This window comes from Argiope bruennichi, chromosome 3 (genome assembly GCF_947563725.1).
Source record: "Argiope bruennichi chromosome 3, qqArgBrue1.1, whole genome shotgun sequence".
NCBI classification, from domain to species: domain Eukaryota; kingdom Metazoa; phylum Arthropoda; class Arachnida; order Araneae; family Araneidae; genus Argiope; species Argiope bruennichi.
The window spans coordinates 95,219,824-95,239,797 of record NC_079153.1 but is presented as its reverse complement, the minus strand read 5'-3'; the positions used below and the strand labels follow the sequence as shown (position 1 = coordinate 95,239,797).

Genomic DNA, 19,974 nt, shown 5'->3' with positions numbered 1-19,974 from the left:
TTTCTATTTTAAATTAGAAAAGAGAAGAAAAAAACCAAAAGTTAATTTTTTGTTTATTTAAAAAAACAAGCAGAAACAATCACTATCTGTTTGAAAACTATACAAAAGGCTCATGTAAAAAATATAAGCATTCTTAATTCTAAAAAAATACAAATATGTGGTGCACCAAGTTCATTTTGATTTGATGTTCTACATAGTTATTAATTTGTAGACATTGCTGGCAGTTCTTCGGGAAGCGGCCTTCTCTTGTAAGCTGCGTGGGTTGTGATAAATACTATCAAAAATGCAAACACAACAAGGCACAATCCTAAGGAATTCCCCACAACTGCTTTTGGAACATATTTATTAGTTGTATAGTTGCTGTGCAAATACAAAAAAAAAGAAATTAGTTTGAAGGTTTGATCAGTTTAAGTAACGAAGCTTAAAATTATAATTTTTGTTTTGCAAGATGATTTTAGGCATTAAAATTTTGTGCAGCATATTTTTTAAGTTTCATTTCTGCAACGTCTATTATTCCTTACTTTTGCTAGTATTAACATTAATTATAAGTGATTTTTATCCATAAAAAATAAAGATTCAATAATTTTGCAGTAAAATTATTTAAGTAAACACATACTATATGATGTTTCAGGAAAAAAATATTCAAATTGCACATGTATATGTGCGCATAAGATTATGAAAGTTGCATTAATATTGGTTATAATCGGCAGAAGATTAACTCTGATAAACATAATTGAAAATATTGTTTAAGAAGTCACGCATAAAAATTTTAGATTGATATTAAAGGTATGCAACTGTTCAAAATTAATTTTTTGACAAACGCCATAAATTAGGTATATTTTTGCATTTAATAGATTGAAGAAAATCTCAGGTACCAAAATATCAAAAGTTTTCAGGGGATTAGTCTAAAAGATATATAAAATAAAAACCTTCCAATTTAGAAATTTATGAAATAATTTGCTCAAAATATTGCATAAGAGATATATTATTCAGTTCCTGAACTAAAAGATAGCTAATTTAGAAAAGTGTATCATTTATTTTATGAGTCTAAAAGGCTCTTAAATTTGAAAAACATATTTTTTTTTTTAAAAAAAAGGCTCAATTTAGAAAATAAGGTACTTAGAAAGTAATTTTCTATAGAAATGGAAAACTTTTTTCCCCTCCAGATATTGAATATGATAAATTGAAAGTATAATCATAAAGCTTTGTTTATCAGATGTATCAGGAAAGGGAATCCAATTAAAGAATTCAGAGCAAGATAGATTCAGGTGTATCAACACATGTTAAGGTAATGCTTAATGACATCTTCACAAACAGCCGCTACCATATATAGAAATACTAAAAGGGTTATGGCAGTATAAAATATGGACAATGCCAAATTTCCTACGACACGATAGAAGATTTGAACTTCTCTAATTCTTAGTACTTTAGATAGATAGTGGAGAATTTATTTTAGTATTACCTCCTTATAGGTTGTTAAAGGAATGGGTTAGATTCCGTCCGACGGAAAGGATAATAATAATGATCGATTTTTCGTTAGAAAATTCCATCAAAATTTAAAATGGGGGAAAAAATGCATTTAAAGATGTAAAACAGTTAGAAAACATATGCAAATATAAAAATCAATTGTTGCCTTTCTAAGAGTGAACTTCGAAACAAAATTCGAACAGTTTTATGAAAAAGAGGGGGGGGGGAACCTTGTTCAAAAATTTAAGAATGTTAGATAAAAACTTTTGTAAAATTATAAAAAAAAAAAAAAAAAAACGACTTTCAACATAATTTAATGCAAATATTAATATGTCTGCCATAAAAGGATGCATAGAATATGATCAATAATATGCCTTGTTTACTTTGTGCTATACAATAAGCGTCTCGTACCAAACTGGTTTGTATATAAATCTGGTGTAATAATTGACCTAGCTCCTAAATAATGCCATCGAATAGATAATTGTATAAAAATGTGATACTTACTCTGTCCAAATCAATTTTTCGGTAAGGCCCATTTCAGCCGTTGCCACAGCCAGAACGAACAAACCTACGCCAAAAAATGTGTGGAATGGCATTATCCTGGCTCGCCATACATTAGGTACCCAGGGAAGCATGAAGGTGACAAAACTGCCAAGATACTGCAAGAAAAAAGAAAGCAATTATAGAATCTGCCTGACTTATGTTCGTGTCCCATTTCAACTTACAAATAGAAAGTCAGATATACAGGATGCTCATAAATTATTCACTTGATAACTAATTTAAATTAAAACGTAATGTCGCAAAATATTAGGAAATTCTTTTGTTATTAGCTTTAAAGAACTTCATTTATTCTTAAAGAAAATTCTTTGAAAAATCTATTTACGAATGGCAACAAGTAAGCTTATTTGTTTACCGAAAAAACGACACCATGCGATGAAAAATAATGTGCGTCTTCTGGTTATGGGAAACAAAATTTCTGAAAATATTTCAAGGGCAATTCAGCCGTGAATTTAGTATTCCTCCACTACCGGAACAATAAATTGCAAAAAGGTTTAAAAGATTTCGAGCGATCGGACATTTTGTACATCATAAAACGTGTGCGTGATAAAACAAAGCCATATCAGTAGGTTCATAGAAATGGACTATTTTCATGACCTCCAAGTCCCTTCCATATCACACCATTTGACTTCCATTCCTCGGCATTCCTGATGTATTGAGTTTATGCCACAAAGATTCGTAACGTCGAAGGAAAAAAAAAAAAAGTGAAAACGGGCACAACAATTCTACAAATGCTTAACAATATCTGGAGGAGAATCAGGCTTAATATTCTTCGAGCAACTACTGATGTTCATGTTGAAGTATATTAATATAACTTTTTTGAATTGCTAAGTAAAATTCAATGGCACTCTTTTTTGTATCTCTTATTTGAATTATTTTTAATAAATCTTTATCAGGTGAATAATTTAGAGATGTCCTGCATATCTTTTCAACATTCTGTTCATTTAAATGGGTTTTTAAAAAATTGAATATGTGTGTATAATTGTTCCCCATTAGTACAAAATATAGATCTTTAAAAAAAATTGCTTTAACTTCTTGTAAGCAACAAATTTAATTTAGCAAGCAAGAAGCAATTTAGCAAGCAAGAGCAAGAAGTTTAATTTAATAGAAAGTTTATTGTTTCCTTTTATGTGTATGTAATTGTCTTAGGTGATTTCTCTTCTTCAAGTAGAGGGTATCCATGCAAATCCCCCTTTTCAGTACCACATTTAGCATCGCCACAGAATATGGATATGGGCCCGGTGAGTTAATGTGATGAAATCAGTAGTTAGTTTATAAAGCAAAAATGACACCTGTTGAATATGGTACTCGTCTGCTTCCTTAAATGAGTCTTGAAAGTGGTAGTCAGATATTCATTGTGGGCATAACCATGAGTTTTGATAAAAAGAGATGCTTTTCACAAAGCCAGATACGAAACTATGCCAAGTAACTGGAAATTTCCTTCATCAGATCCACTCAATAACAGCTCCAACAATAGGTCGTTACTGAGCTTGTTTCCACTCCTTTCGACACGATCCGGTGGTCCCGGGATATACAAGTCTTGATGGGCCATTGGAGTATCTACTTGCTTCGTCCAAAATTCATCGTGGACTGGCTAGAGAGAGCTATCAGGACCAACGAACCCGAGGAGGGCTCGATCTACTATGTACCAAATTTTTCTTTCACTTCCTCATATTTTTTAAATCAACAATTGGCATATACGCATCATTGTTTTGTCATCATATCGCCCACCTAGACTACCGCCGTGGGGACAATTTATATACGATTCTATAAACTTATACGTTTTACACTCATCTCTGCTAATAATAAAAATGTGAGTAGATTGGCTTTCTATAGGCCTCACGTTTCACTTACAGATAGCAAATATGAGGCATGTATACTTTTAAGGGTAGAAATGCGCATTGCGGAGCCATTTTTTAAGATTTTAATTAAAAATTAAGTTGAATCTTGCAGTTTTTCAGTGATAACCTACGAAAATATCATTGCACCAAAATAAATTCTACCCCACTTTAAAATTAGAAAAATTGTTTTTAATGATATCAATTTAATAATCGTGTTTTTTTAATTGGTATTTATTTATTTATTGTTTATTTTACCAATAACAAATTGCATCGTTGCCCTGAAATTCCAACTGTTTCAATTGTTTCCTCTACTGTTTAATCATGTGACTTTCTTCCATTATTGAAAACTTCAGTAAAATGATTCTATTTAATATCTGTGTAGTTTACAAAACAAACAAAAAGAAATAAAGTTGAAATACCACGAAATTTAGAAGATAGATGAACCAGACATTTACGTTTTTAATGGTACTGTGATGTTAAGGGATTACATAAGCTCATTTACACAATGAAAAAAAACGCATGCAGGACATCATTTATAACTACATAGCCTGATAATATGAAGCTTTAAGGCATGAAAATATGAGGGGAATCATGGACAAGAAAATTTATCTAATTTAAGTGGAATTAAATAAAAACCAATATCCCCGAAGAACCAGCTTGCCACCAAAAGTGGCTAGTATATAATAAAAGATAGTTGGGCAAGTTTAGATTTCCAAAAGATCGTCGAACGATATTGCAGCGCAATCTTCGAAAGGGATAACTAAATTCTTTTCAAATAATGATTAAAAGTTCTAAATTTGGGATAATGTGTTGTAATATGGTAGCGTGGATTATTCTAAAGAAACAGGCCGATTTTTAAACCGAATTGGTTCATTTCTTTTTTGACACATAAGGACGATCACTTCATTACACAACTTTACAAAGACTAACATTTAAACATGAAATATTTTAAATGTTAATAAACTATTTCTTCCGGTGTTCCTTTTTCGCGCACACCACATCATTCCGCTCCACGCTTCTTTTTCCACGTTGCCACCCGACACCAACTAAATTTAGTTTCTGTCGCCATCTCACCAAAGTGTCTAGTCCTTCAGAACTTTACAGTGTTAATGAAATGTGAAAAAATAAGATATAAAAGTCAGCATAAACTATAAAAATCCACTTACTTGGAGACCAAACATGCCAAAAGTAGCTATTCCTATCCAGCTGTGTAAAGAATAGAAATCAGCTTTATTTGTTCGTCTGTGGTTCTCGAGCATGGCAGCCAGCGCTATGGACGAGCAAAGAATGGCAAAAATGTGCAGCGTGGCATGGATGATCTTCAGAATCCATTTTGGCATGAAACTGAGGACTCTGTATATGATGATAGCTAAAGATGAAAAACGAACTCCTCATTTATTCTATGATTAATGATTGCTATACTTACATAATGCCCCAAAATATTCATATTTTTTTAATAAGTCGTTATTATACAAGCATAGCTGATGGTGTGAACCGATAGAACTGAAATAGTTGGCGATGGGAGATACATTGGCGATCTTTTGATAAATTGCTCTCTATGGGTCAATTTCAATCAGTATTGATCTAGAAATTTATAATTTTAATTGCTCTCACAAAAAAGAAAAAAAAAACAATAAAGGTGAGATCTGTTGAACGAGGGCGAAATTTATCCGATTTATGAACATTTAAGTGAGTTATTTATCCTTTATTTTATAGGTGCGCAAACTGTGTATGCCTTTTGGGAGCATTTAATTTTATTACTTAAAATCTCAAATTGCTTTTTATCAATCTTTAATGTGATTAAAAGAATCTATATTGCCGGTCAATAGTTAATCTAGGAAATTATATATAATGGATACCATAGTTTCTGCTGTCTGAAGTCGCCATCGTAATGTCTTGCAATAATATTTTTAAAAGGAATTGGGAAATGAAAATCTGAATCCAGCGATCAGCAATGAAAGACTTCATTGCTATGATATTAGCGCGTCTTTTGTGGTCGAACCATTGTTGCTGTAATTAAAAGAAATTGTAAAACGTTATTTAAAGATAAACGAATCAAGTCTAAAACATTGTTATGCTATTGGCGTTCAGGATTAAAATTGATTTTTTGAAAGGCAATGAAAAATTTTTTTTAACCTACTTCAGAGTTTTGGAAACTATTGCTGGGATTGTTAAATGCCCAATAATCTCTAAACCACCATAAATAATTGTAAAAACTAACAAGTGGATAGAGTTGAATTGAGTTAAGGTCCATATTGAAATATATGATAATGAAAAGGTGGATCAATATGCAAAGTTAGCGGTAGCACAGAAAAAAAGTATTGATACAATTGTCCCCAAATCAAATAGTGAATTAAAATGGGAATGAAGAGAAGAAATATCGCTACAATGGTTTGACAGATGGTATATGTCCATAAAAGGAAGCATAACTTATGACTTTATTCCTAACCCTGAAATAAAAATAAGATGCTATCCACTTTTTATCAGGACATGGGAGATTCCCTCATATTTCCAAAGATTTGGATTTAGTTTAGTTTAGTTATATTAACGTCCCGTTTCAAAGCAACACTAGGGCTATTTTAGGACGGACCTCGTAATTTTCAACCTCGGTCAGATGACGAGGACAACACCTGAGTTGGCACCCCCTCTCCAAACTTCCACACCACACAACACCAGCTAGAGGACGTTTGGCCTCAATGGATTTAACGTGCACCAGACACGACGGTTCTTCGGTGGAATCGGGTCTCGAACTCGAAACCTTCCGGTTTCGAAGCCAAGATCTTACCACCAGACCACCGCGACCCCCAAAGAATGCAAGAAAAAAATGCATCTGTGGAGGAATCGACAAGGCTTATATTCTCATTATCGGTGTGTTTGTGAAGATATTGACCAGTTAGTGGTATGGATCTCCTAACAAAAATATTTAATTTTTCCAAATCCAGCATATGCAATTTTTTGACCTGATGCCGAAATATTGCTAAAAAAAAATCCGGTCATAAATAATGACATTTAAGAAATTTAGCTTGCAAGAATGTATGATATCATTTACCGAGAATAACTTTAACCTTCACTAGCACCCCCCCCCCGTTGGGGGACACCTCGAATAGAGGATGAGATACTTCTGGTATGGTGGTTGAATCTCACCACCTTGGAGGGTACATAAATAGGTGGGGGATACTTACTTCTCCCATCGATGATTGAACATACTTCCTTCGGGAAAGGTTGTACCGTGGCCAGTGATGGCCCTTAGGACTCAATTAAAGTTTCCGCCAATGTTGCTGTTGCGGTGGTCCGGTTATTCATTTTCCTTTATTCATGTGCCTTCGGGCGGGTCGGAGAGTCAGTGATATTACTTAACCATCACTAACAACTAAACGACTTAATATGAACACTTTCAGAACACGTTGGAAATCCATTTCCTCTCCTCCTCCTTTTTTTCATTTAAACCCTAGATTCCATCTGGTGCAGAGTGGGTGCTTGTTGGCCCTCACTTTTATTAGGTCGTTCAATCAACTAATGATGCTCTTTAACAATACCCTTCTTCACGTACCATTCTCTCAGCACATTTGCTCCTTAAGACGGCGCTTCCATCTTTCTATTAATTCCATTTCTCTTTCAGTAGTCTACCCTTCAGAGAAGTTTTTGCACATGGCAGCAAATCACCCAACAGCATACATTCAACAAGTTCCGCAAATGATAAATTTGAAGAGCGCAACATAAACGAAACTTACCATCTCCATAGCAAAAGACTAAACCCAGTACCATCAGCAGGGGATGATAGTAAAACTGCTGTTTGGGGTCTTCCCAACCGAAGCCCTCGTACATTTGACACCAACGAATCACCAGGGCGATGCAGAGGAGACCGAACACTTGAGATAAGATGACTGCGACCCAGAACGCCATATCCTTGACTCGTCCACCTTGTTGGACAGGCAGTGGCCTCGGAGGTTTTGAAAAACTTCCATGCAGGTCATCACGGGAGCTTTTTTTCTCATCTAAACCAGAAGATTTATGATGAAACACTTTATTAAAAAACAAATTCAAAAAAAATTGAGGTCTATCAACAGTTAACTCTATTATGATTGACTTTCCGGCACAAATTTGGATTTACCTACACATACATTGATACATTTATATATCAGCCCATACCCACCTATTCACTCATTCAAAAGGCTTACAGCAAGGGCGTAAAACTCGTAACTCATACTAATATCTTTGTATCTAGCAAATATAACTATATGTAACAAAAAATTTTAATTAAAGTTTCGCAACTCAGTTTTTAAAACTCCAATACATACATAGCAAATCGCCTTCGTGAACCAGTTAGACATCCACCATATTAATTGGCAATCAACTTTGAGAATTGCAGCTTATCACAACAACAAAAAATTTGAAATTATACTTGCACAATGAATATTGAGCATTCCGACTGATTAAGTATGTTTACACAACGACGAAATTAATTGGCGAAATCGCTCTCATTGTTGAGGTTGGGGGCTCCGCCAAAGTTTTACTATGCACAAAAATTATCGCTTGAAGTAAAATGGCGGCGGGTGACAAACAATAATTGATGGTGTCTAGTGATCGTGAATTTCATATGAAATACAAATATAGAAATTGTCGAAATTGGTACAGCTCTTGAGGCTGTGGAATTCTGTCATGGTGTTTTTTTTTTTGTTTTTTTTTTTTGTTGTTGTTGTTGTTGTTGTTTTTCCCCTTTTCCTCTTTCTGTAAAGAATATACAGTGAAAAAGTGTTTTTGAGATTTCTCTTGAAAATGACGAGGTGAAAAGCAGATTTCCATTAATGATTTATTTAGGGCTTCTAAATAAGTCATCAATGGTCGAAAATCCGGCAAATGAATAAGCAATTAAGTTTGCAAAGTTTTGTTAAAAACAAATAAAATTTTACCTTCTTTCATACTATCTGAAGAGAAACGGTACACTCCTGAAAGAAAGAGGAAAAAAATTGTTTAAGAAGTAACAAATGAAAATCCAAGAAAGCAGTAACACTTTAAATAGATTACTTTTTATACGCTGCATATATATAAATTGCTTAAAGTCGCTGTGTGTGAAATGTCTAAAAAAAAAAAATATTGGACCAGAGATATCAAATTTGGCATGCAATTGGGTTGGATAAAAGCTGCACCAAAAGAACGTGTTTTCCAAACATTTTATTAGATTTTTAATTTAAAGGTTAACCAAAATGTTGCTCCTTCGAAACATACGAGTGCACAAAAATTGTTTCATTTTAACAAAAAGTAATTACTTCATTGCATTAACAATTGCTTCCTTTAACACAAAATTTTTGCATCATTTTAAAATTCTAAAAATGCATTTTTCCGTGATATCAGTTTTATTTCAGAATAATCTTTTCTTAACTTTAATATGTTTTTTTAATGTTAATTATATTTACCAAATATTTTTAATTGTTAAATGTTAAACACTTTCACTTATTTTGCATGTTTCATGTTTGCAAAGAAGGAATTTTTTATTCTATTTCATGTACTGAAGCTCTGGAAAATTTTTTGGCTATGGATTTCCAATGGCAATAAAATTTTAATAACTTCAACACCCAATTATCGATTAATGTATGAAATTATCTAAACATTGATTTCGCGAAATGGCATATAGAAATTATTTTGAGAAATACTAATTTTTAAATTCCATAATATTTTTAATCATGAATTATGATGTATATGAAAGACTAAGAAATAAACTATAAAAATGTTTTAAATATCGTTTTATTAATGTAATGAAAAGTAGGAAACATTTTTTAAGTAAAAATCAAGAAATTAATATCAAAAAAATTACGACACGATGTAATAAAAAAAAAATCCTGGATATTCATTGAAAGTTACATTATATCACAAATATAATTAAAATTCCAATTCAATTAGAATATTTTTTTATCAAAATGCAATTTCAAAAGTGGCTCAGATTACTAAAAATATTTCTTTTATTAAAGAATTTAGCAACAAATTTATTTTATTTATTTCACAACCATGATATTTAAAGATGAAATACCTTCGTAAGTTTCCATATACGTGTTTTGATTTTTTGAAATAAACAATCATAACAGTAATAATCACGTTTAAGCATTAAAATTTCTTTCGTAAAAAATAGATATGAATTATTTTATTCTAAATATTCAAAGCATAGAATATTGCTCTTATGAAGCTATAAATATTTGGCGATAAAATCTGATCTACAGATAAAAAATTTTTAAAAAAGTATTTGAAAGAAATTTAAAAGATATTTCCGACCGTGGCGCCATCCATAGCTGAAAAAATAAAGCATTACAAGAAACTCCCATAAAAGGATTTAAAACGCTTTTGAAAAACTTTTTGAAAATTAACATCATTTTCATATCCATACCTGAATTATCTTTAACACGTCTATGAACATTTGTATTCTCCATTTCATGTAATTTTTCCTTTTATTGACATTAAATCCGTTGTTTAAAAATCATTTCCAGAACCTTCTTTTCAAAAATGACATGTCATCTAATCAAAACGTGACCTTGACTGTTCAGTCGAAATCAGCCGCTCAGAGCAAGTTAGAGAGCGAAGCATTCTGAAATTTTCCCCAACTGAACGTTTTTCCCTGTGTTTTTTCCCTTCACTCGAAACACAAAAAGCTAATAAGTTTTATCATTTTTACTTTCTCGTGTACCAAATAGAGATAAAGTTATGTAATCATCAAAATAAAAGAACTCAGGATGTTGACGAGTCTTCACATTTTGAACAAATTCCATTAAGAATCTATTACATCTATAGCGTGGGCACATATCAAATTATGATCCAAATTCGACAAGAGATTGATCGTCAGTCAATCTGTTCTTCGAATTCAGAAACATGTAAATGCAATTACTTAAAAACGCAATGATTTAAATATACAAAATTTAGTATGATTTTGTGGCAGCAATTGCAGTGCTGTGCCAAATTTTGGTTTCAATTGATTGAGGAAAACGTATCTAAAACACAAATCGGAGCGCTCTTTTCCCTCCAAATTTTTAAAACTAAATATTTTTTAACGATTTTAACTTAATTTTTAGATAAGTAATTTTAAGAAGCAAATTAAAACAAACTAAATAGGAAAAAAAAAAAATCCTTAGCTGATCTTTTTCTAAAAAGTTAGTTCAGAATATCGGGGGAAAATATACAACTAAAATTTAGAAGTTATTAAAAAAAATAATATTTATCATAATCTAAATTTTTACTAATGGGATTGAAACTTTTTTTGAATTACAAAGCATCACTTTTTTTTTTTAGAAATATAAAATAATATGACAGATAACTTGCAATTAGTAACTAATTAGGAGATCCATTAAAATCTTGCTCCAAAATTGATTTTAACAATCCTTGATTTAAATTTGATTAAGTTCGATGTCACGGTCTTTATAATAAAATACCACAAAAAAAAGTGAGAGCTCAGGACACCCGAAAGCTGTAGGACCCCTAAACAATTGTCTACTTTACCTATTTTAATGCATGAACCTTCCTAATAGAGTCAAAATCCATGACATTATGGGGTCATTAAAAACATAACTATCTAAATAGGTTACTCAACCACTATAAACATAAAACCCTCGCCTAATGGCCATAAATTCGTTATATAAAACATTCGTTAAAAGAAACTTTTTTTTTCCATAGAATTAATAAAATAAAAAATATATATTATGAAGCATTTCATTCTTAAAAAAATACTCAAACGAAATTAATGAAGTAATTTATTATAATGCATTTTTCTATAAGAAATTGTCCAAAGACATTGGTTTTTGCTTACACTTCAACTTTAGCGAAAATTAGACGCACCATTGTTCTTAAATGAATGTAGCTAATGTCTCATAATGCCGGTGCTTTTCAATGTATGTTGCAACAGTTTTCAGCTTCTTCCTTTTTTTCACTGGAGGGTTGATACTATATTGAGGCTGTTATCTTTCCTGTCCTGGATGAAATCTCTTCTACAACTTCTTGTTATGTCACAGAATACAGTTCCTGGCTATACTTGTTATTTGCGCTCGCATGTTATTGAAATTCTTTTCTGTCATATCGCGGTGTGAAATCATGCCGCTTACCAAAGCTGTCCAACATATTATATATATTCTAATTTTACAAATAACTAAATAAAACATCAATAAACAAGCCCTAAATACTGAGTGATAACAAATATATACATACAGGCAGGACCCTGCATATGAAATCATGTTGTTTCCTCTTCATTAGTTTGGCGAAACATCGTTCGTCAAGTGAGTCCCTTTTTCTTACATTTTCTTTTGCTCATGGTGAGAGATCTCGTTAAGTGAGGTTTGACTGTACTTTCGATATTTGACACCTGATCCACTCTCTTTCAAGATAAAACATCTTATCCAATTTATTGAAACAATCTAGAGCAAATGTTTCAAAATTTTATCAATACTACTCATTTCAGACGCAAGTAAAAGAAAACATTTTTCGAAATTAAGATTCATCCTGTAAACGTTTAATGGGGCCTTCAATAATTTCGTATAAGAAAGAAGTACTGAATTCGATCGACATTTATAAAATTTACGATATTTCACTGACAAAATTCGGATGCAAGATTTACCAAACAAATACTTCGAAAAAGCGAGTGGGAAGATTTCCCAAAAACTTTCTCTCATACTCTTTAATGTGTGCTGTGTTGTGACTTATGGCAACACAGCACACATTAAGAGCACTTTTTACATGCCCGCTGACATTATCTGTCAGCGATTTAAGCTGAGCAACAGTCTCTTGTTTATTTTTCAGTAGCGCCAACTAGGGCCAAGAGTACGACTTAGCTATTTCATGCGTCACATTCGCTTGCACAACCCCTTTTTACGGGGGGAGGGCACATTCACACACCTCACAGATAGAACACAGAAGAACAGCCATGCCTCGATCCCAGGACGCCCAGATCACGGGGAAGATGCGAACTCCTATGCCAGGACGCAGGCATACTCTTTAATCAAAGTGGTAACTCCGTATACAATGAGCAGAAAAAATATATATCTGTTAAAATAGCATGACTTTAACATACATCAAAAGTCAATGATTGACAATGCGTCAGTGAATTATAAAAATTATGAGCTTTAGTCGCAATTATTTGTGGTGAGCTCACTTCCCCTTCACGGCCCGTCGTGACTTATTAGTTTTATTAATGAATTTTTATTAATTCAGCCACTGATGAGACATCTGTGTGCATATCCTTGCTTCCTAAAGTGAGTTAAGCAGTCGTAAGATCTCATACACTGTTTAATTTGCTCCCCATTCACATCAGTCGAACATCTAATTACAAATGTAATAAAGAGAATATAATAAATGTAATTTATTAAATATTGCCCGTATGAAGAGAAATGTTTGTAAAATATTTTCTTCAATCCGTAAATCTGTCCAGTGGGACTGGGCTGGTCAACGACATTCGACGCACTGGGGTAGTTCTCTTCTTGTCCATCTTTTTAGAATCTTAACATCCTATTTAAGTAATCCGAGTTTAAGAGTATTTATTAGGTGCCTAAATATTATTCAATTTTTTAAAGAAGGCGTTATAGTACTACCTCATTGTAAATAAATCAAGAGAATTGTATTTGAAAAGTTTGACAACAACCTTTAAAAATTAGCGTGTGGCCTCTATTTTGCATTTTCAAAACATATTTTAATTTTAAAATATATGTCGAGATTTGAGCTAGGCAATCAATATTGGGGAGGAGGGGGTTGCAACTACAAATGTAGGTTTTTTTTTTTTTTTTTGTCAAATTTTGGTTTTATTTGGTTGGGAAAAACGCGACTAAAACACAAATTTGATTTTTGGATAATATTATCCGCATTCCGGGATTAATCGCCAAAATTGACACGACAAATTCGATAAAAGTACTGAATTTACGCCAAAGGTTATGCTTTGAAACTATTGTATGCCATTGCCAGGCAAGGCATTTTCTGGTATACCATATTTATTAGAGTGTAAGCGAGAACGTTTTGGGAAGACCCCTCCCATTGGTTTTAACTTAAAAAAAGACGGAGTCATATTTATACAATCAATATTTATTTATAAACGAATGCGTAACAATGCTTCATACAGGTAATTATGAACATCAAATTATACATAAAAGATTTAAACGAATTTAAACACAATTTATATTCTTGTCGAACCACCTGATCGCCAAAGTAACTAATGTAGCGGCAATGTAATTATACTCTTTTGAGTTAGTTTAATTTATAAGAGGAGCGGAAGATTGTTAACCAGCGCAATACAGGAAGGCGAAAAAATAGAAATTTGCTTCATGAATAAAAAAATTTTAAGAAAGATGCCGGGGTATGCATGTTGGAATTATCACATAATCATCTCAGTAACATGGATGCTTAAGTTATACTAGCACCCAGAGCAAGAGTTTACTCAGATGATTTAACTTTGGGAAAGTAAGTTATTTTCCATTTGGTCAAGGATGAAATTTTCGAATGTCTGCGGGCTCTCGTGATTAGAGATCAAACGAGCATTTATCTCGCAAAACAAACGGAAGGAAATCGAATCATATTCATAATTTTGCAGCTGCCCTTTCGCGGTTTCCTGTCTTAAGAGCACATGTGGGAACGGGTCAAATTTAGAAGAGCACGTGTGGGAACGCCAAGACGCAACTGTGCTGAATGAAGACTGATTAAACATGAATCTTAAATTTATTCAGATACTATTTACCTTACACACAACATTGACATAGAGAGGGAATTTATTATAACGATATATATCATTTCCAATATTAAATGATGTATCATGTTTAAGATCAAGACAAGATTGGGAGAAGTTGTCGGGAAGTTCTTAAGTCTTTTATAGCCCCGCGACAACAGAAATATAACTTAGATTTACAGTTGAGGCTCATACTGTTAAATTATCTAACAGTATGCAACAATTAGCAATTATCTAACAATTTGCTTCAAAAACACAACAATTAGCAACTATCTAACAATTTGCTTCAAAAACACATTAATTAACAATTATCTAACAATTTGCTTCAAAAACACAACAATTAGCAATTATCTAATCATTTTCTTTAAAATCACACATCAATTATCTAACAATTTACTTTGTTATAGTATCTAACAATAAATCGGAAAATTTACTGAAGTGAACACAGCAAAACATTAGTGCTTCTGGCAATTCCATGTCAATTAAACAATTATGATAGTAAATGTCATTGTTAATTTTTTATACTCACTTCTGAATCACTGGAAGATGTTTATAAATGACGAATTACTGTTGATGGATAGTGTGCAAAGCGAAAGATGAAATAATCCAACATGTAAATAATGAGAAAGAAGAGTTTGGGAAACAATGAAATCAGTGAACAATGAAATGAAGCATAAGAATCGCTAACTGCTGCTTCCAGTGCCTTCCTTGAGATGGTTATGTAAAGTAGCAAAGAACATGATATAGGAAAAATCATGTTCTTTGAAATCTTTTTAAAACGCCTGAATTTTATCTATTATTAAGATATATCTTGATTATTGGTTTGTTAATCATAAAATTTTAGTTTTTTGTTTCGAAATACAATATATTGTGAAAGATATTAATACAGGGTATTTCTACATAAAAAAAGGGGGCTCTTACATTATTTTTCTATTATCCAACAATTTCACTTAACCAACATCGGCAATCCCTACTGATTTTGGCTAGTTTGAAATGCAATCAAGAAAGAGAAATTTTTATAAATAATATGAGATATGCATTTTATTTAATATCTATATAAACTTAATATTCAACTAGATCGACTATTCAAATGTAATAATAGTCGATTCTATTGTAATAATTTTTTTAAATAATGGTTTCGAATATTTTACTAATAAGCCTTTTGTTCTTTTGGTATTTGAATCAAACTGTAAATTTTAAAATACTGGTTCTTTCTTCAAAATCCACATGTTTCTCGTTTTGAAAATGTTCCGATTTCATTCAAAGCGGACAATTTAGGAAATCTGTCAGATTGGTTTCTGATGAGACGAAGTTTGATGCACTAGACAACGGAAACAACGCTTTATTCCACTCAAAAACATTGCAAAAAGAGTGCACAAAAATGACTCAAGCAGACGAAAGCAGCAATAATGCTTAGAGTGCAGCAACAAAACTCGTTTCGCTATCAAAAAGCCAAAGAGAGAATCCACTTAACTGACTCTTCGTATGACCGCTTTGCCTTTTACAGTTTCTCAACACCGCATAGAATTTTCTGGAAAATTTTCAAGAAGTTTGGCTTATAACGGCGATATCGCCATAATTCTTGTATTTTCTAAAGCCTTTGTTTTTTTTTTCCCCACCAAACAGGTAAAGGGTTGTTCCCAAAGCTGAATCATTGACATTACTTCCATTCAGCATCCATTAAAGATTTATAAATTTCTCATTTCCTTCCATGCTACCAGATGCGCAAAGTAGTAATATTCCATATTCGTGATAATACTGCTGTATGGATATCTACGGGCTAGATCAGAAAGCTCAAATTCAATGCAAATAATATTTATGCTTGTAATGAAAAATTAATGTCACTAAAATCAGCTACAGAGATTAGAATTGTCTCTTCAGAACTGAAGTCCAAGAAACTGCGTGCCAACTATTTTCTTAAAGAATTTTTAAAAATATATTAGAACATTCGATTGTAAAACGATGCAAATCATTTCTGTATTCTACCTAATTAATATACAAAGAATTCAACTATTTTCAAACACGGGAATTAAAAAACACCGATAATGAAAATAATAATGTCAACATGATGTCCTTCATATTTAGATGAACCTATATTTAAAAAAATCACTTTTGTAGAAAGATAATATCAAATTATTGCTTGGAATAGATATTTCTTTGAAACGCCAGTCAATAAACAAATCTAAGCAATTTGTAGGCTAATGTATCCAGTCAGTAAACTTTTTTTACGCATTTTGCACCCCGATTAGTTCACTAGGCTCTTTTTTTTTTTTTTTTAATAAACTGATCAATTTAGTTTCAAATTACGATAACGTTTAAAATCAATGAACATGCTTTTTATTTATTTTGCACTAACTTATATTTATCTTATTAATTTTGTGAAAATGTATATAATTTCTTGTATTAACTAACCTACTTTGGCGATCAGCTGCTTCGCAAGGATTATTAGCTGAGAAAATTTCTAATTAAATCTTTTAGATGCAACTTAGTAATGATTTCCTCAATAAAAGCAGTGCCAGAAAGGCTAGAATTATGCCATGCTTTTGCAAAATGTACTATCAAAAAATCCAAAACAACAAAGGCGGACAACTGCAAAAATCTATACTAAAAAATCGTGACTTCTTGTAAAGACTGTAATGGTTCGCTTTTTCTTTGGAATACTTTTATAGAGCATATCGTATAGTCTGAGAATAATAAATTTTATGTATAAATAAAATTATTTTATAATTTTTATATCGCATTAATTTTTTCATACCACTGTAGTAACGACGATAATAATAAAAATTATGTAAATATTTGACACTTTTTCAAATTATGCATTTCTAGAAATCTTGGCGACACCATAACTTAGTGTAGATAACCAGTGAACCCCATGGATTCAATGTGTTAAAGTCTTCAAATTTGTCTTCTATGTCTTCAAATTTGATACGTATGTGACTCGCATTAATTTTGAATACTTAAACATTTATATTCATTACGTTATACGCTTCAATAACTTCCGTCATTTCACCTAAAATTTAAACAGAGAATTTAATAATTTTAAACATTAAGCCTATAAAATACTTGCTGAATCAAAGTATATTCATAATTAGAATCGTTCTACAGTAAAGTGTAGCGTTTTATTACAAAATATTATCATGAACACGAAATAAATACTCAAATAACTAACTCTAATTTAAAAGAAAAACTGAATGGATGGCAGACGATTCTTCTGTCATCCCATAATCCCTCAGTAATTCTAAAACTTAATATTCATTTTCATTCATCTTTATTTTCTTAATCTTTTTCCTCCTCCGCTGTGCTAGTATTAGTTTAAAGAACACTGCTCTTTTTTTAAAGAACACTGCTTCTCCAAAGAACACTGCTCTTTTGTACAAAATACTATATGGGCAGATAGTATGCTCTGTATATCAACGATATACACAAATACACACTTTTTTTTTATCATTCGAGTATACAGATTTATTGACACAATGTTGCTCGGAATCAACGTTTGCACAAGCATATATTTATATAAGCAGAGATTGTTGTTTATATCTGCTATTATAAATGAGTGAACGCAAAATGAAACAGAGCCCCATCAATTATATTTGTCAAAATTATACTAGTATTTAATGATTCATAAAACTTATAGACAGTATTTTTAATTTATTTATTTGACAACTAAGCAAACAATATATCTTTGATTTTCCCATGCCTATATCCTCATCTCAACAATCGAAAATCCGCTTCTGGCTCCAATATTAGTGTTCTTTTTACATAACCCGAGTTTAAATTGGGACCTAGTGAAAATATAGCTGAAAAGTATTATATAGTATAGGACAGCAGAAGTCGCTTAGAATTATGTTTAGTAAAAACTGATTCAATTCATTTCTAATGTTGTGGTTGCAATAATAGATTTTCACAAAACAATTGGTTTTGTCTTAAAAGTGATCTGGGGAAAGGTACTATTTGATAGCTACAAATTAGTATGCATGTTTGCCTTTCATTCTAATTCAGCACTTATTTCTACTCATTTGCTAAGTAGTTCCTTTCCTGCGCTGAAAGCTGCCATTACTACACATGCGTCATTTTAGTTATTTACTACACGTGCGTCAAAATTGAGACAAGGTCTTTTCCTAACAATTACGTCACTTCTGACTTTGTGACCAACACTGCTGTGTAAACATTGGGGGATGTGAAATCATCTCCTTTCTCTTTAAAATTCCTTCTTAATCCTTAGTGAGTCTAAATGCACGTTGCAGTAAGAAATCATTTTCGTTGGTAAACTGCAAAAATTCATTGCGCTACCGTGTGTTTTTATTTTCTGTATAGAATATTTGACAACTATTAATTGTGTTTCGTACTTCTAATAGTTTTACCCAAATTATTTAGCTACGAAACGATATTTAGTAGATATTTTCTAGGTATTTACTTTTAATTTATTTTAAGTAAAAACAAATTCTTAACAGAACACTATCTTTATTTTTGCATCTCATTTCCTGTTGCCACAATCTCACACCGAAAACAAACTTTATCAAAAAAAAAAAAGTGGTTCTTGTTTATATGAACCTTTTTTGATCTAGTTCAAGATGCTCCTTGACAGCTTCCGGATGCAGTCTTCACTTTTATCGATTTTCAGATCGTTACTCCTGATATTGTTTCTCAAGCATCATGACTATAGTCATGGTTACGATACAGAAAATTTACTAGTGAAGAATTTGAATTTTCATTCTTTTAAACTCTGTTCACTTTTGCTATAATTCCATAGATTCGAAACGCGTGTGTCAAAAAAGGAGAAAGTAATGTATCTACTTTTAGAATCTTAATGATATTAGAACTTGAATGAGTTATTAATTAGAACTTTACGAGTTTTTTAATGGAAGTGAAAGTATTTTCCAATGAAAGGGATGATCAAAATAGTCCATGTGCTATAATTTATCCACATATCATAAATATGAATAAATGATTATATTGTTTACTTAAAATAGAATGATGCATTGGTAAAGTAATGATAGGTAGCAAAATGGTTCCACTGAACAGGTGTTTAATAGTAATTAAATGATGAAGTAATCATTTAATTAGTCGGAAGAAAATTAGCTTAAGAAACTGTGTAACACAATTTTCAATACCACTCGCATAAATTTGATAAAAGATATTTTATATGATGCACTACTTGCAATACTGTATGATCAACAAAACAAATGCACCGAAAGATTTTGTTATTTTATTCAGTTAATAGGATTCTGAGAACTTTTGAAATCTCCTTTTATGATGCCATATTTAAAATTCATTGTTTAAAAAAATCTATTTTCAGAAATATTGAAAATAGTTCAATACATTCTCATCAATCTGAAGAAAGACTTCTAACCCAACAAGCTCCCACAAATCAAATTTTACTAAAAAAAAAATAAAAATAAATCACCTTGGATGGATAAAAGCACGTGTTGG

The 19,974-nt window shown here is 31.7% G+C and overlaps 1 protein-coding gene across 3 annotated transcripts in view; it reads right to left on the bottom strand.

Annotated features, from left to right (window-relative positions):
- Positions 1–36: 36 nt before the first annotated feature.
- The window catches only part of LOC129963235 (transmembrane ascorbate-dependent reductase CYB561-like), a 44,386-nt gene continuing 24,448 nt past the window's right edge, over positions 37–19,974 (bottom strand). Inside the window, exons 1-6 of one of the 3 annotated variants that reach the window (XM_056077446.1) lie at positions 10,243–10,405; positions 8,777–8,812; positions 7,598–7,861; positions 5,033–5,235; positions 1,972–2,126; positions 37–360 (exon numbers count right to left, since the gene is read on the bottom strand). In XM_056077446.1, coding sequence (XP_055933421.1) covers positions 201–360; positions 1,972–2,126; positions 5,033–5,235; positions 7,598–7,861; positions 8,777–8,812; positions 10,243–10,285 — 861 coding nt within the window. In that variant the 5' untranslated portion in view covers positions 10,286–10,405 and the 3' untranslated portion in view covers positions 37–200. Of the gene's footprint in view, positions 361–1,971; positions 2,127–5,032; positions 5,236–7,597; positions 7,862–8,776; positions 8,813–9,891; positions 9,996–10,242; positions 10,406–19,974 lie in introns of those variants that run through there. The other 2 variants (XM_056077448.1, XM_056077447.1) reach the window with 2 other exon arrangements.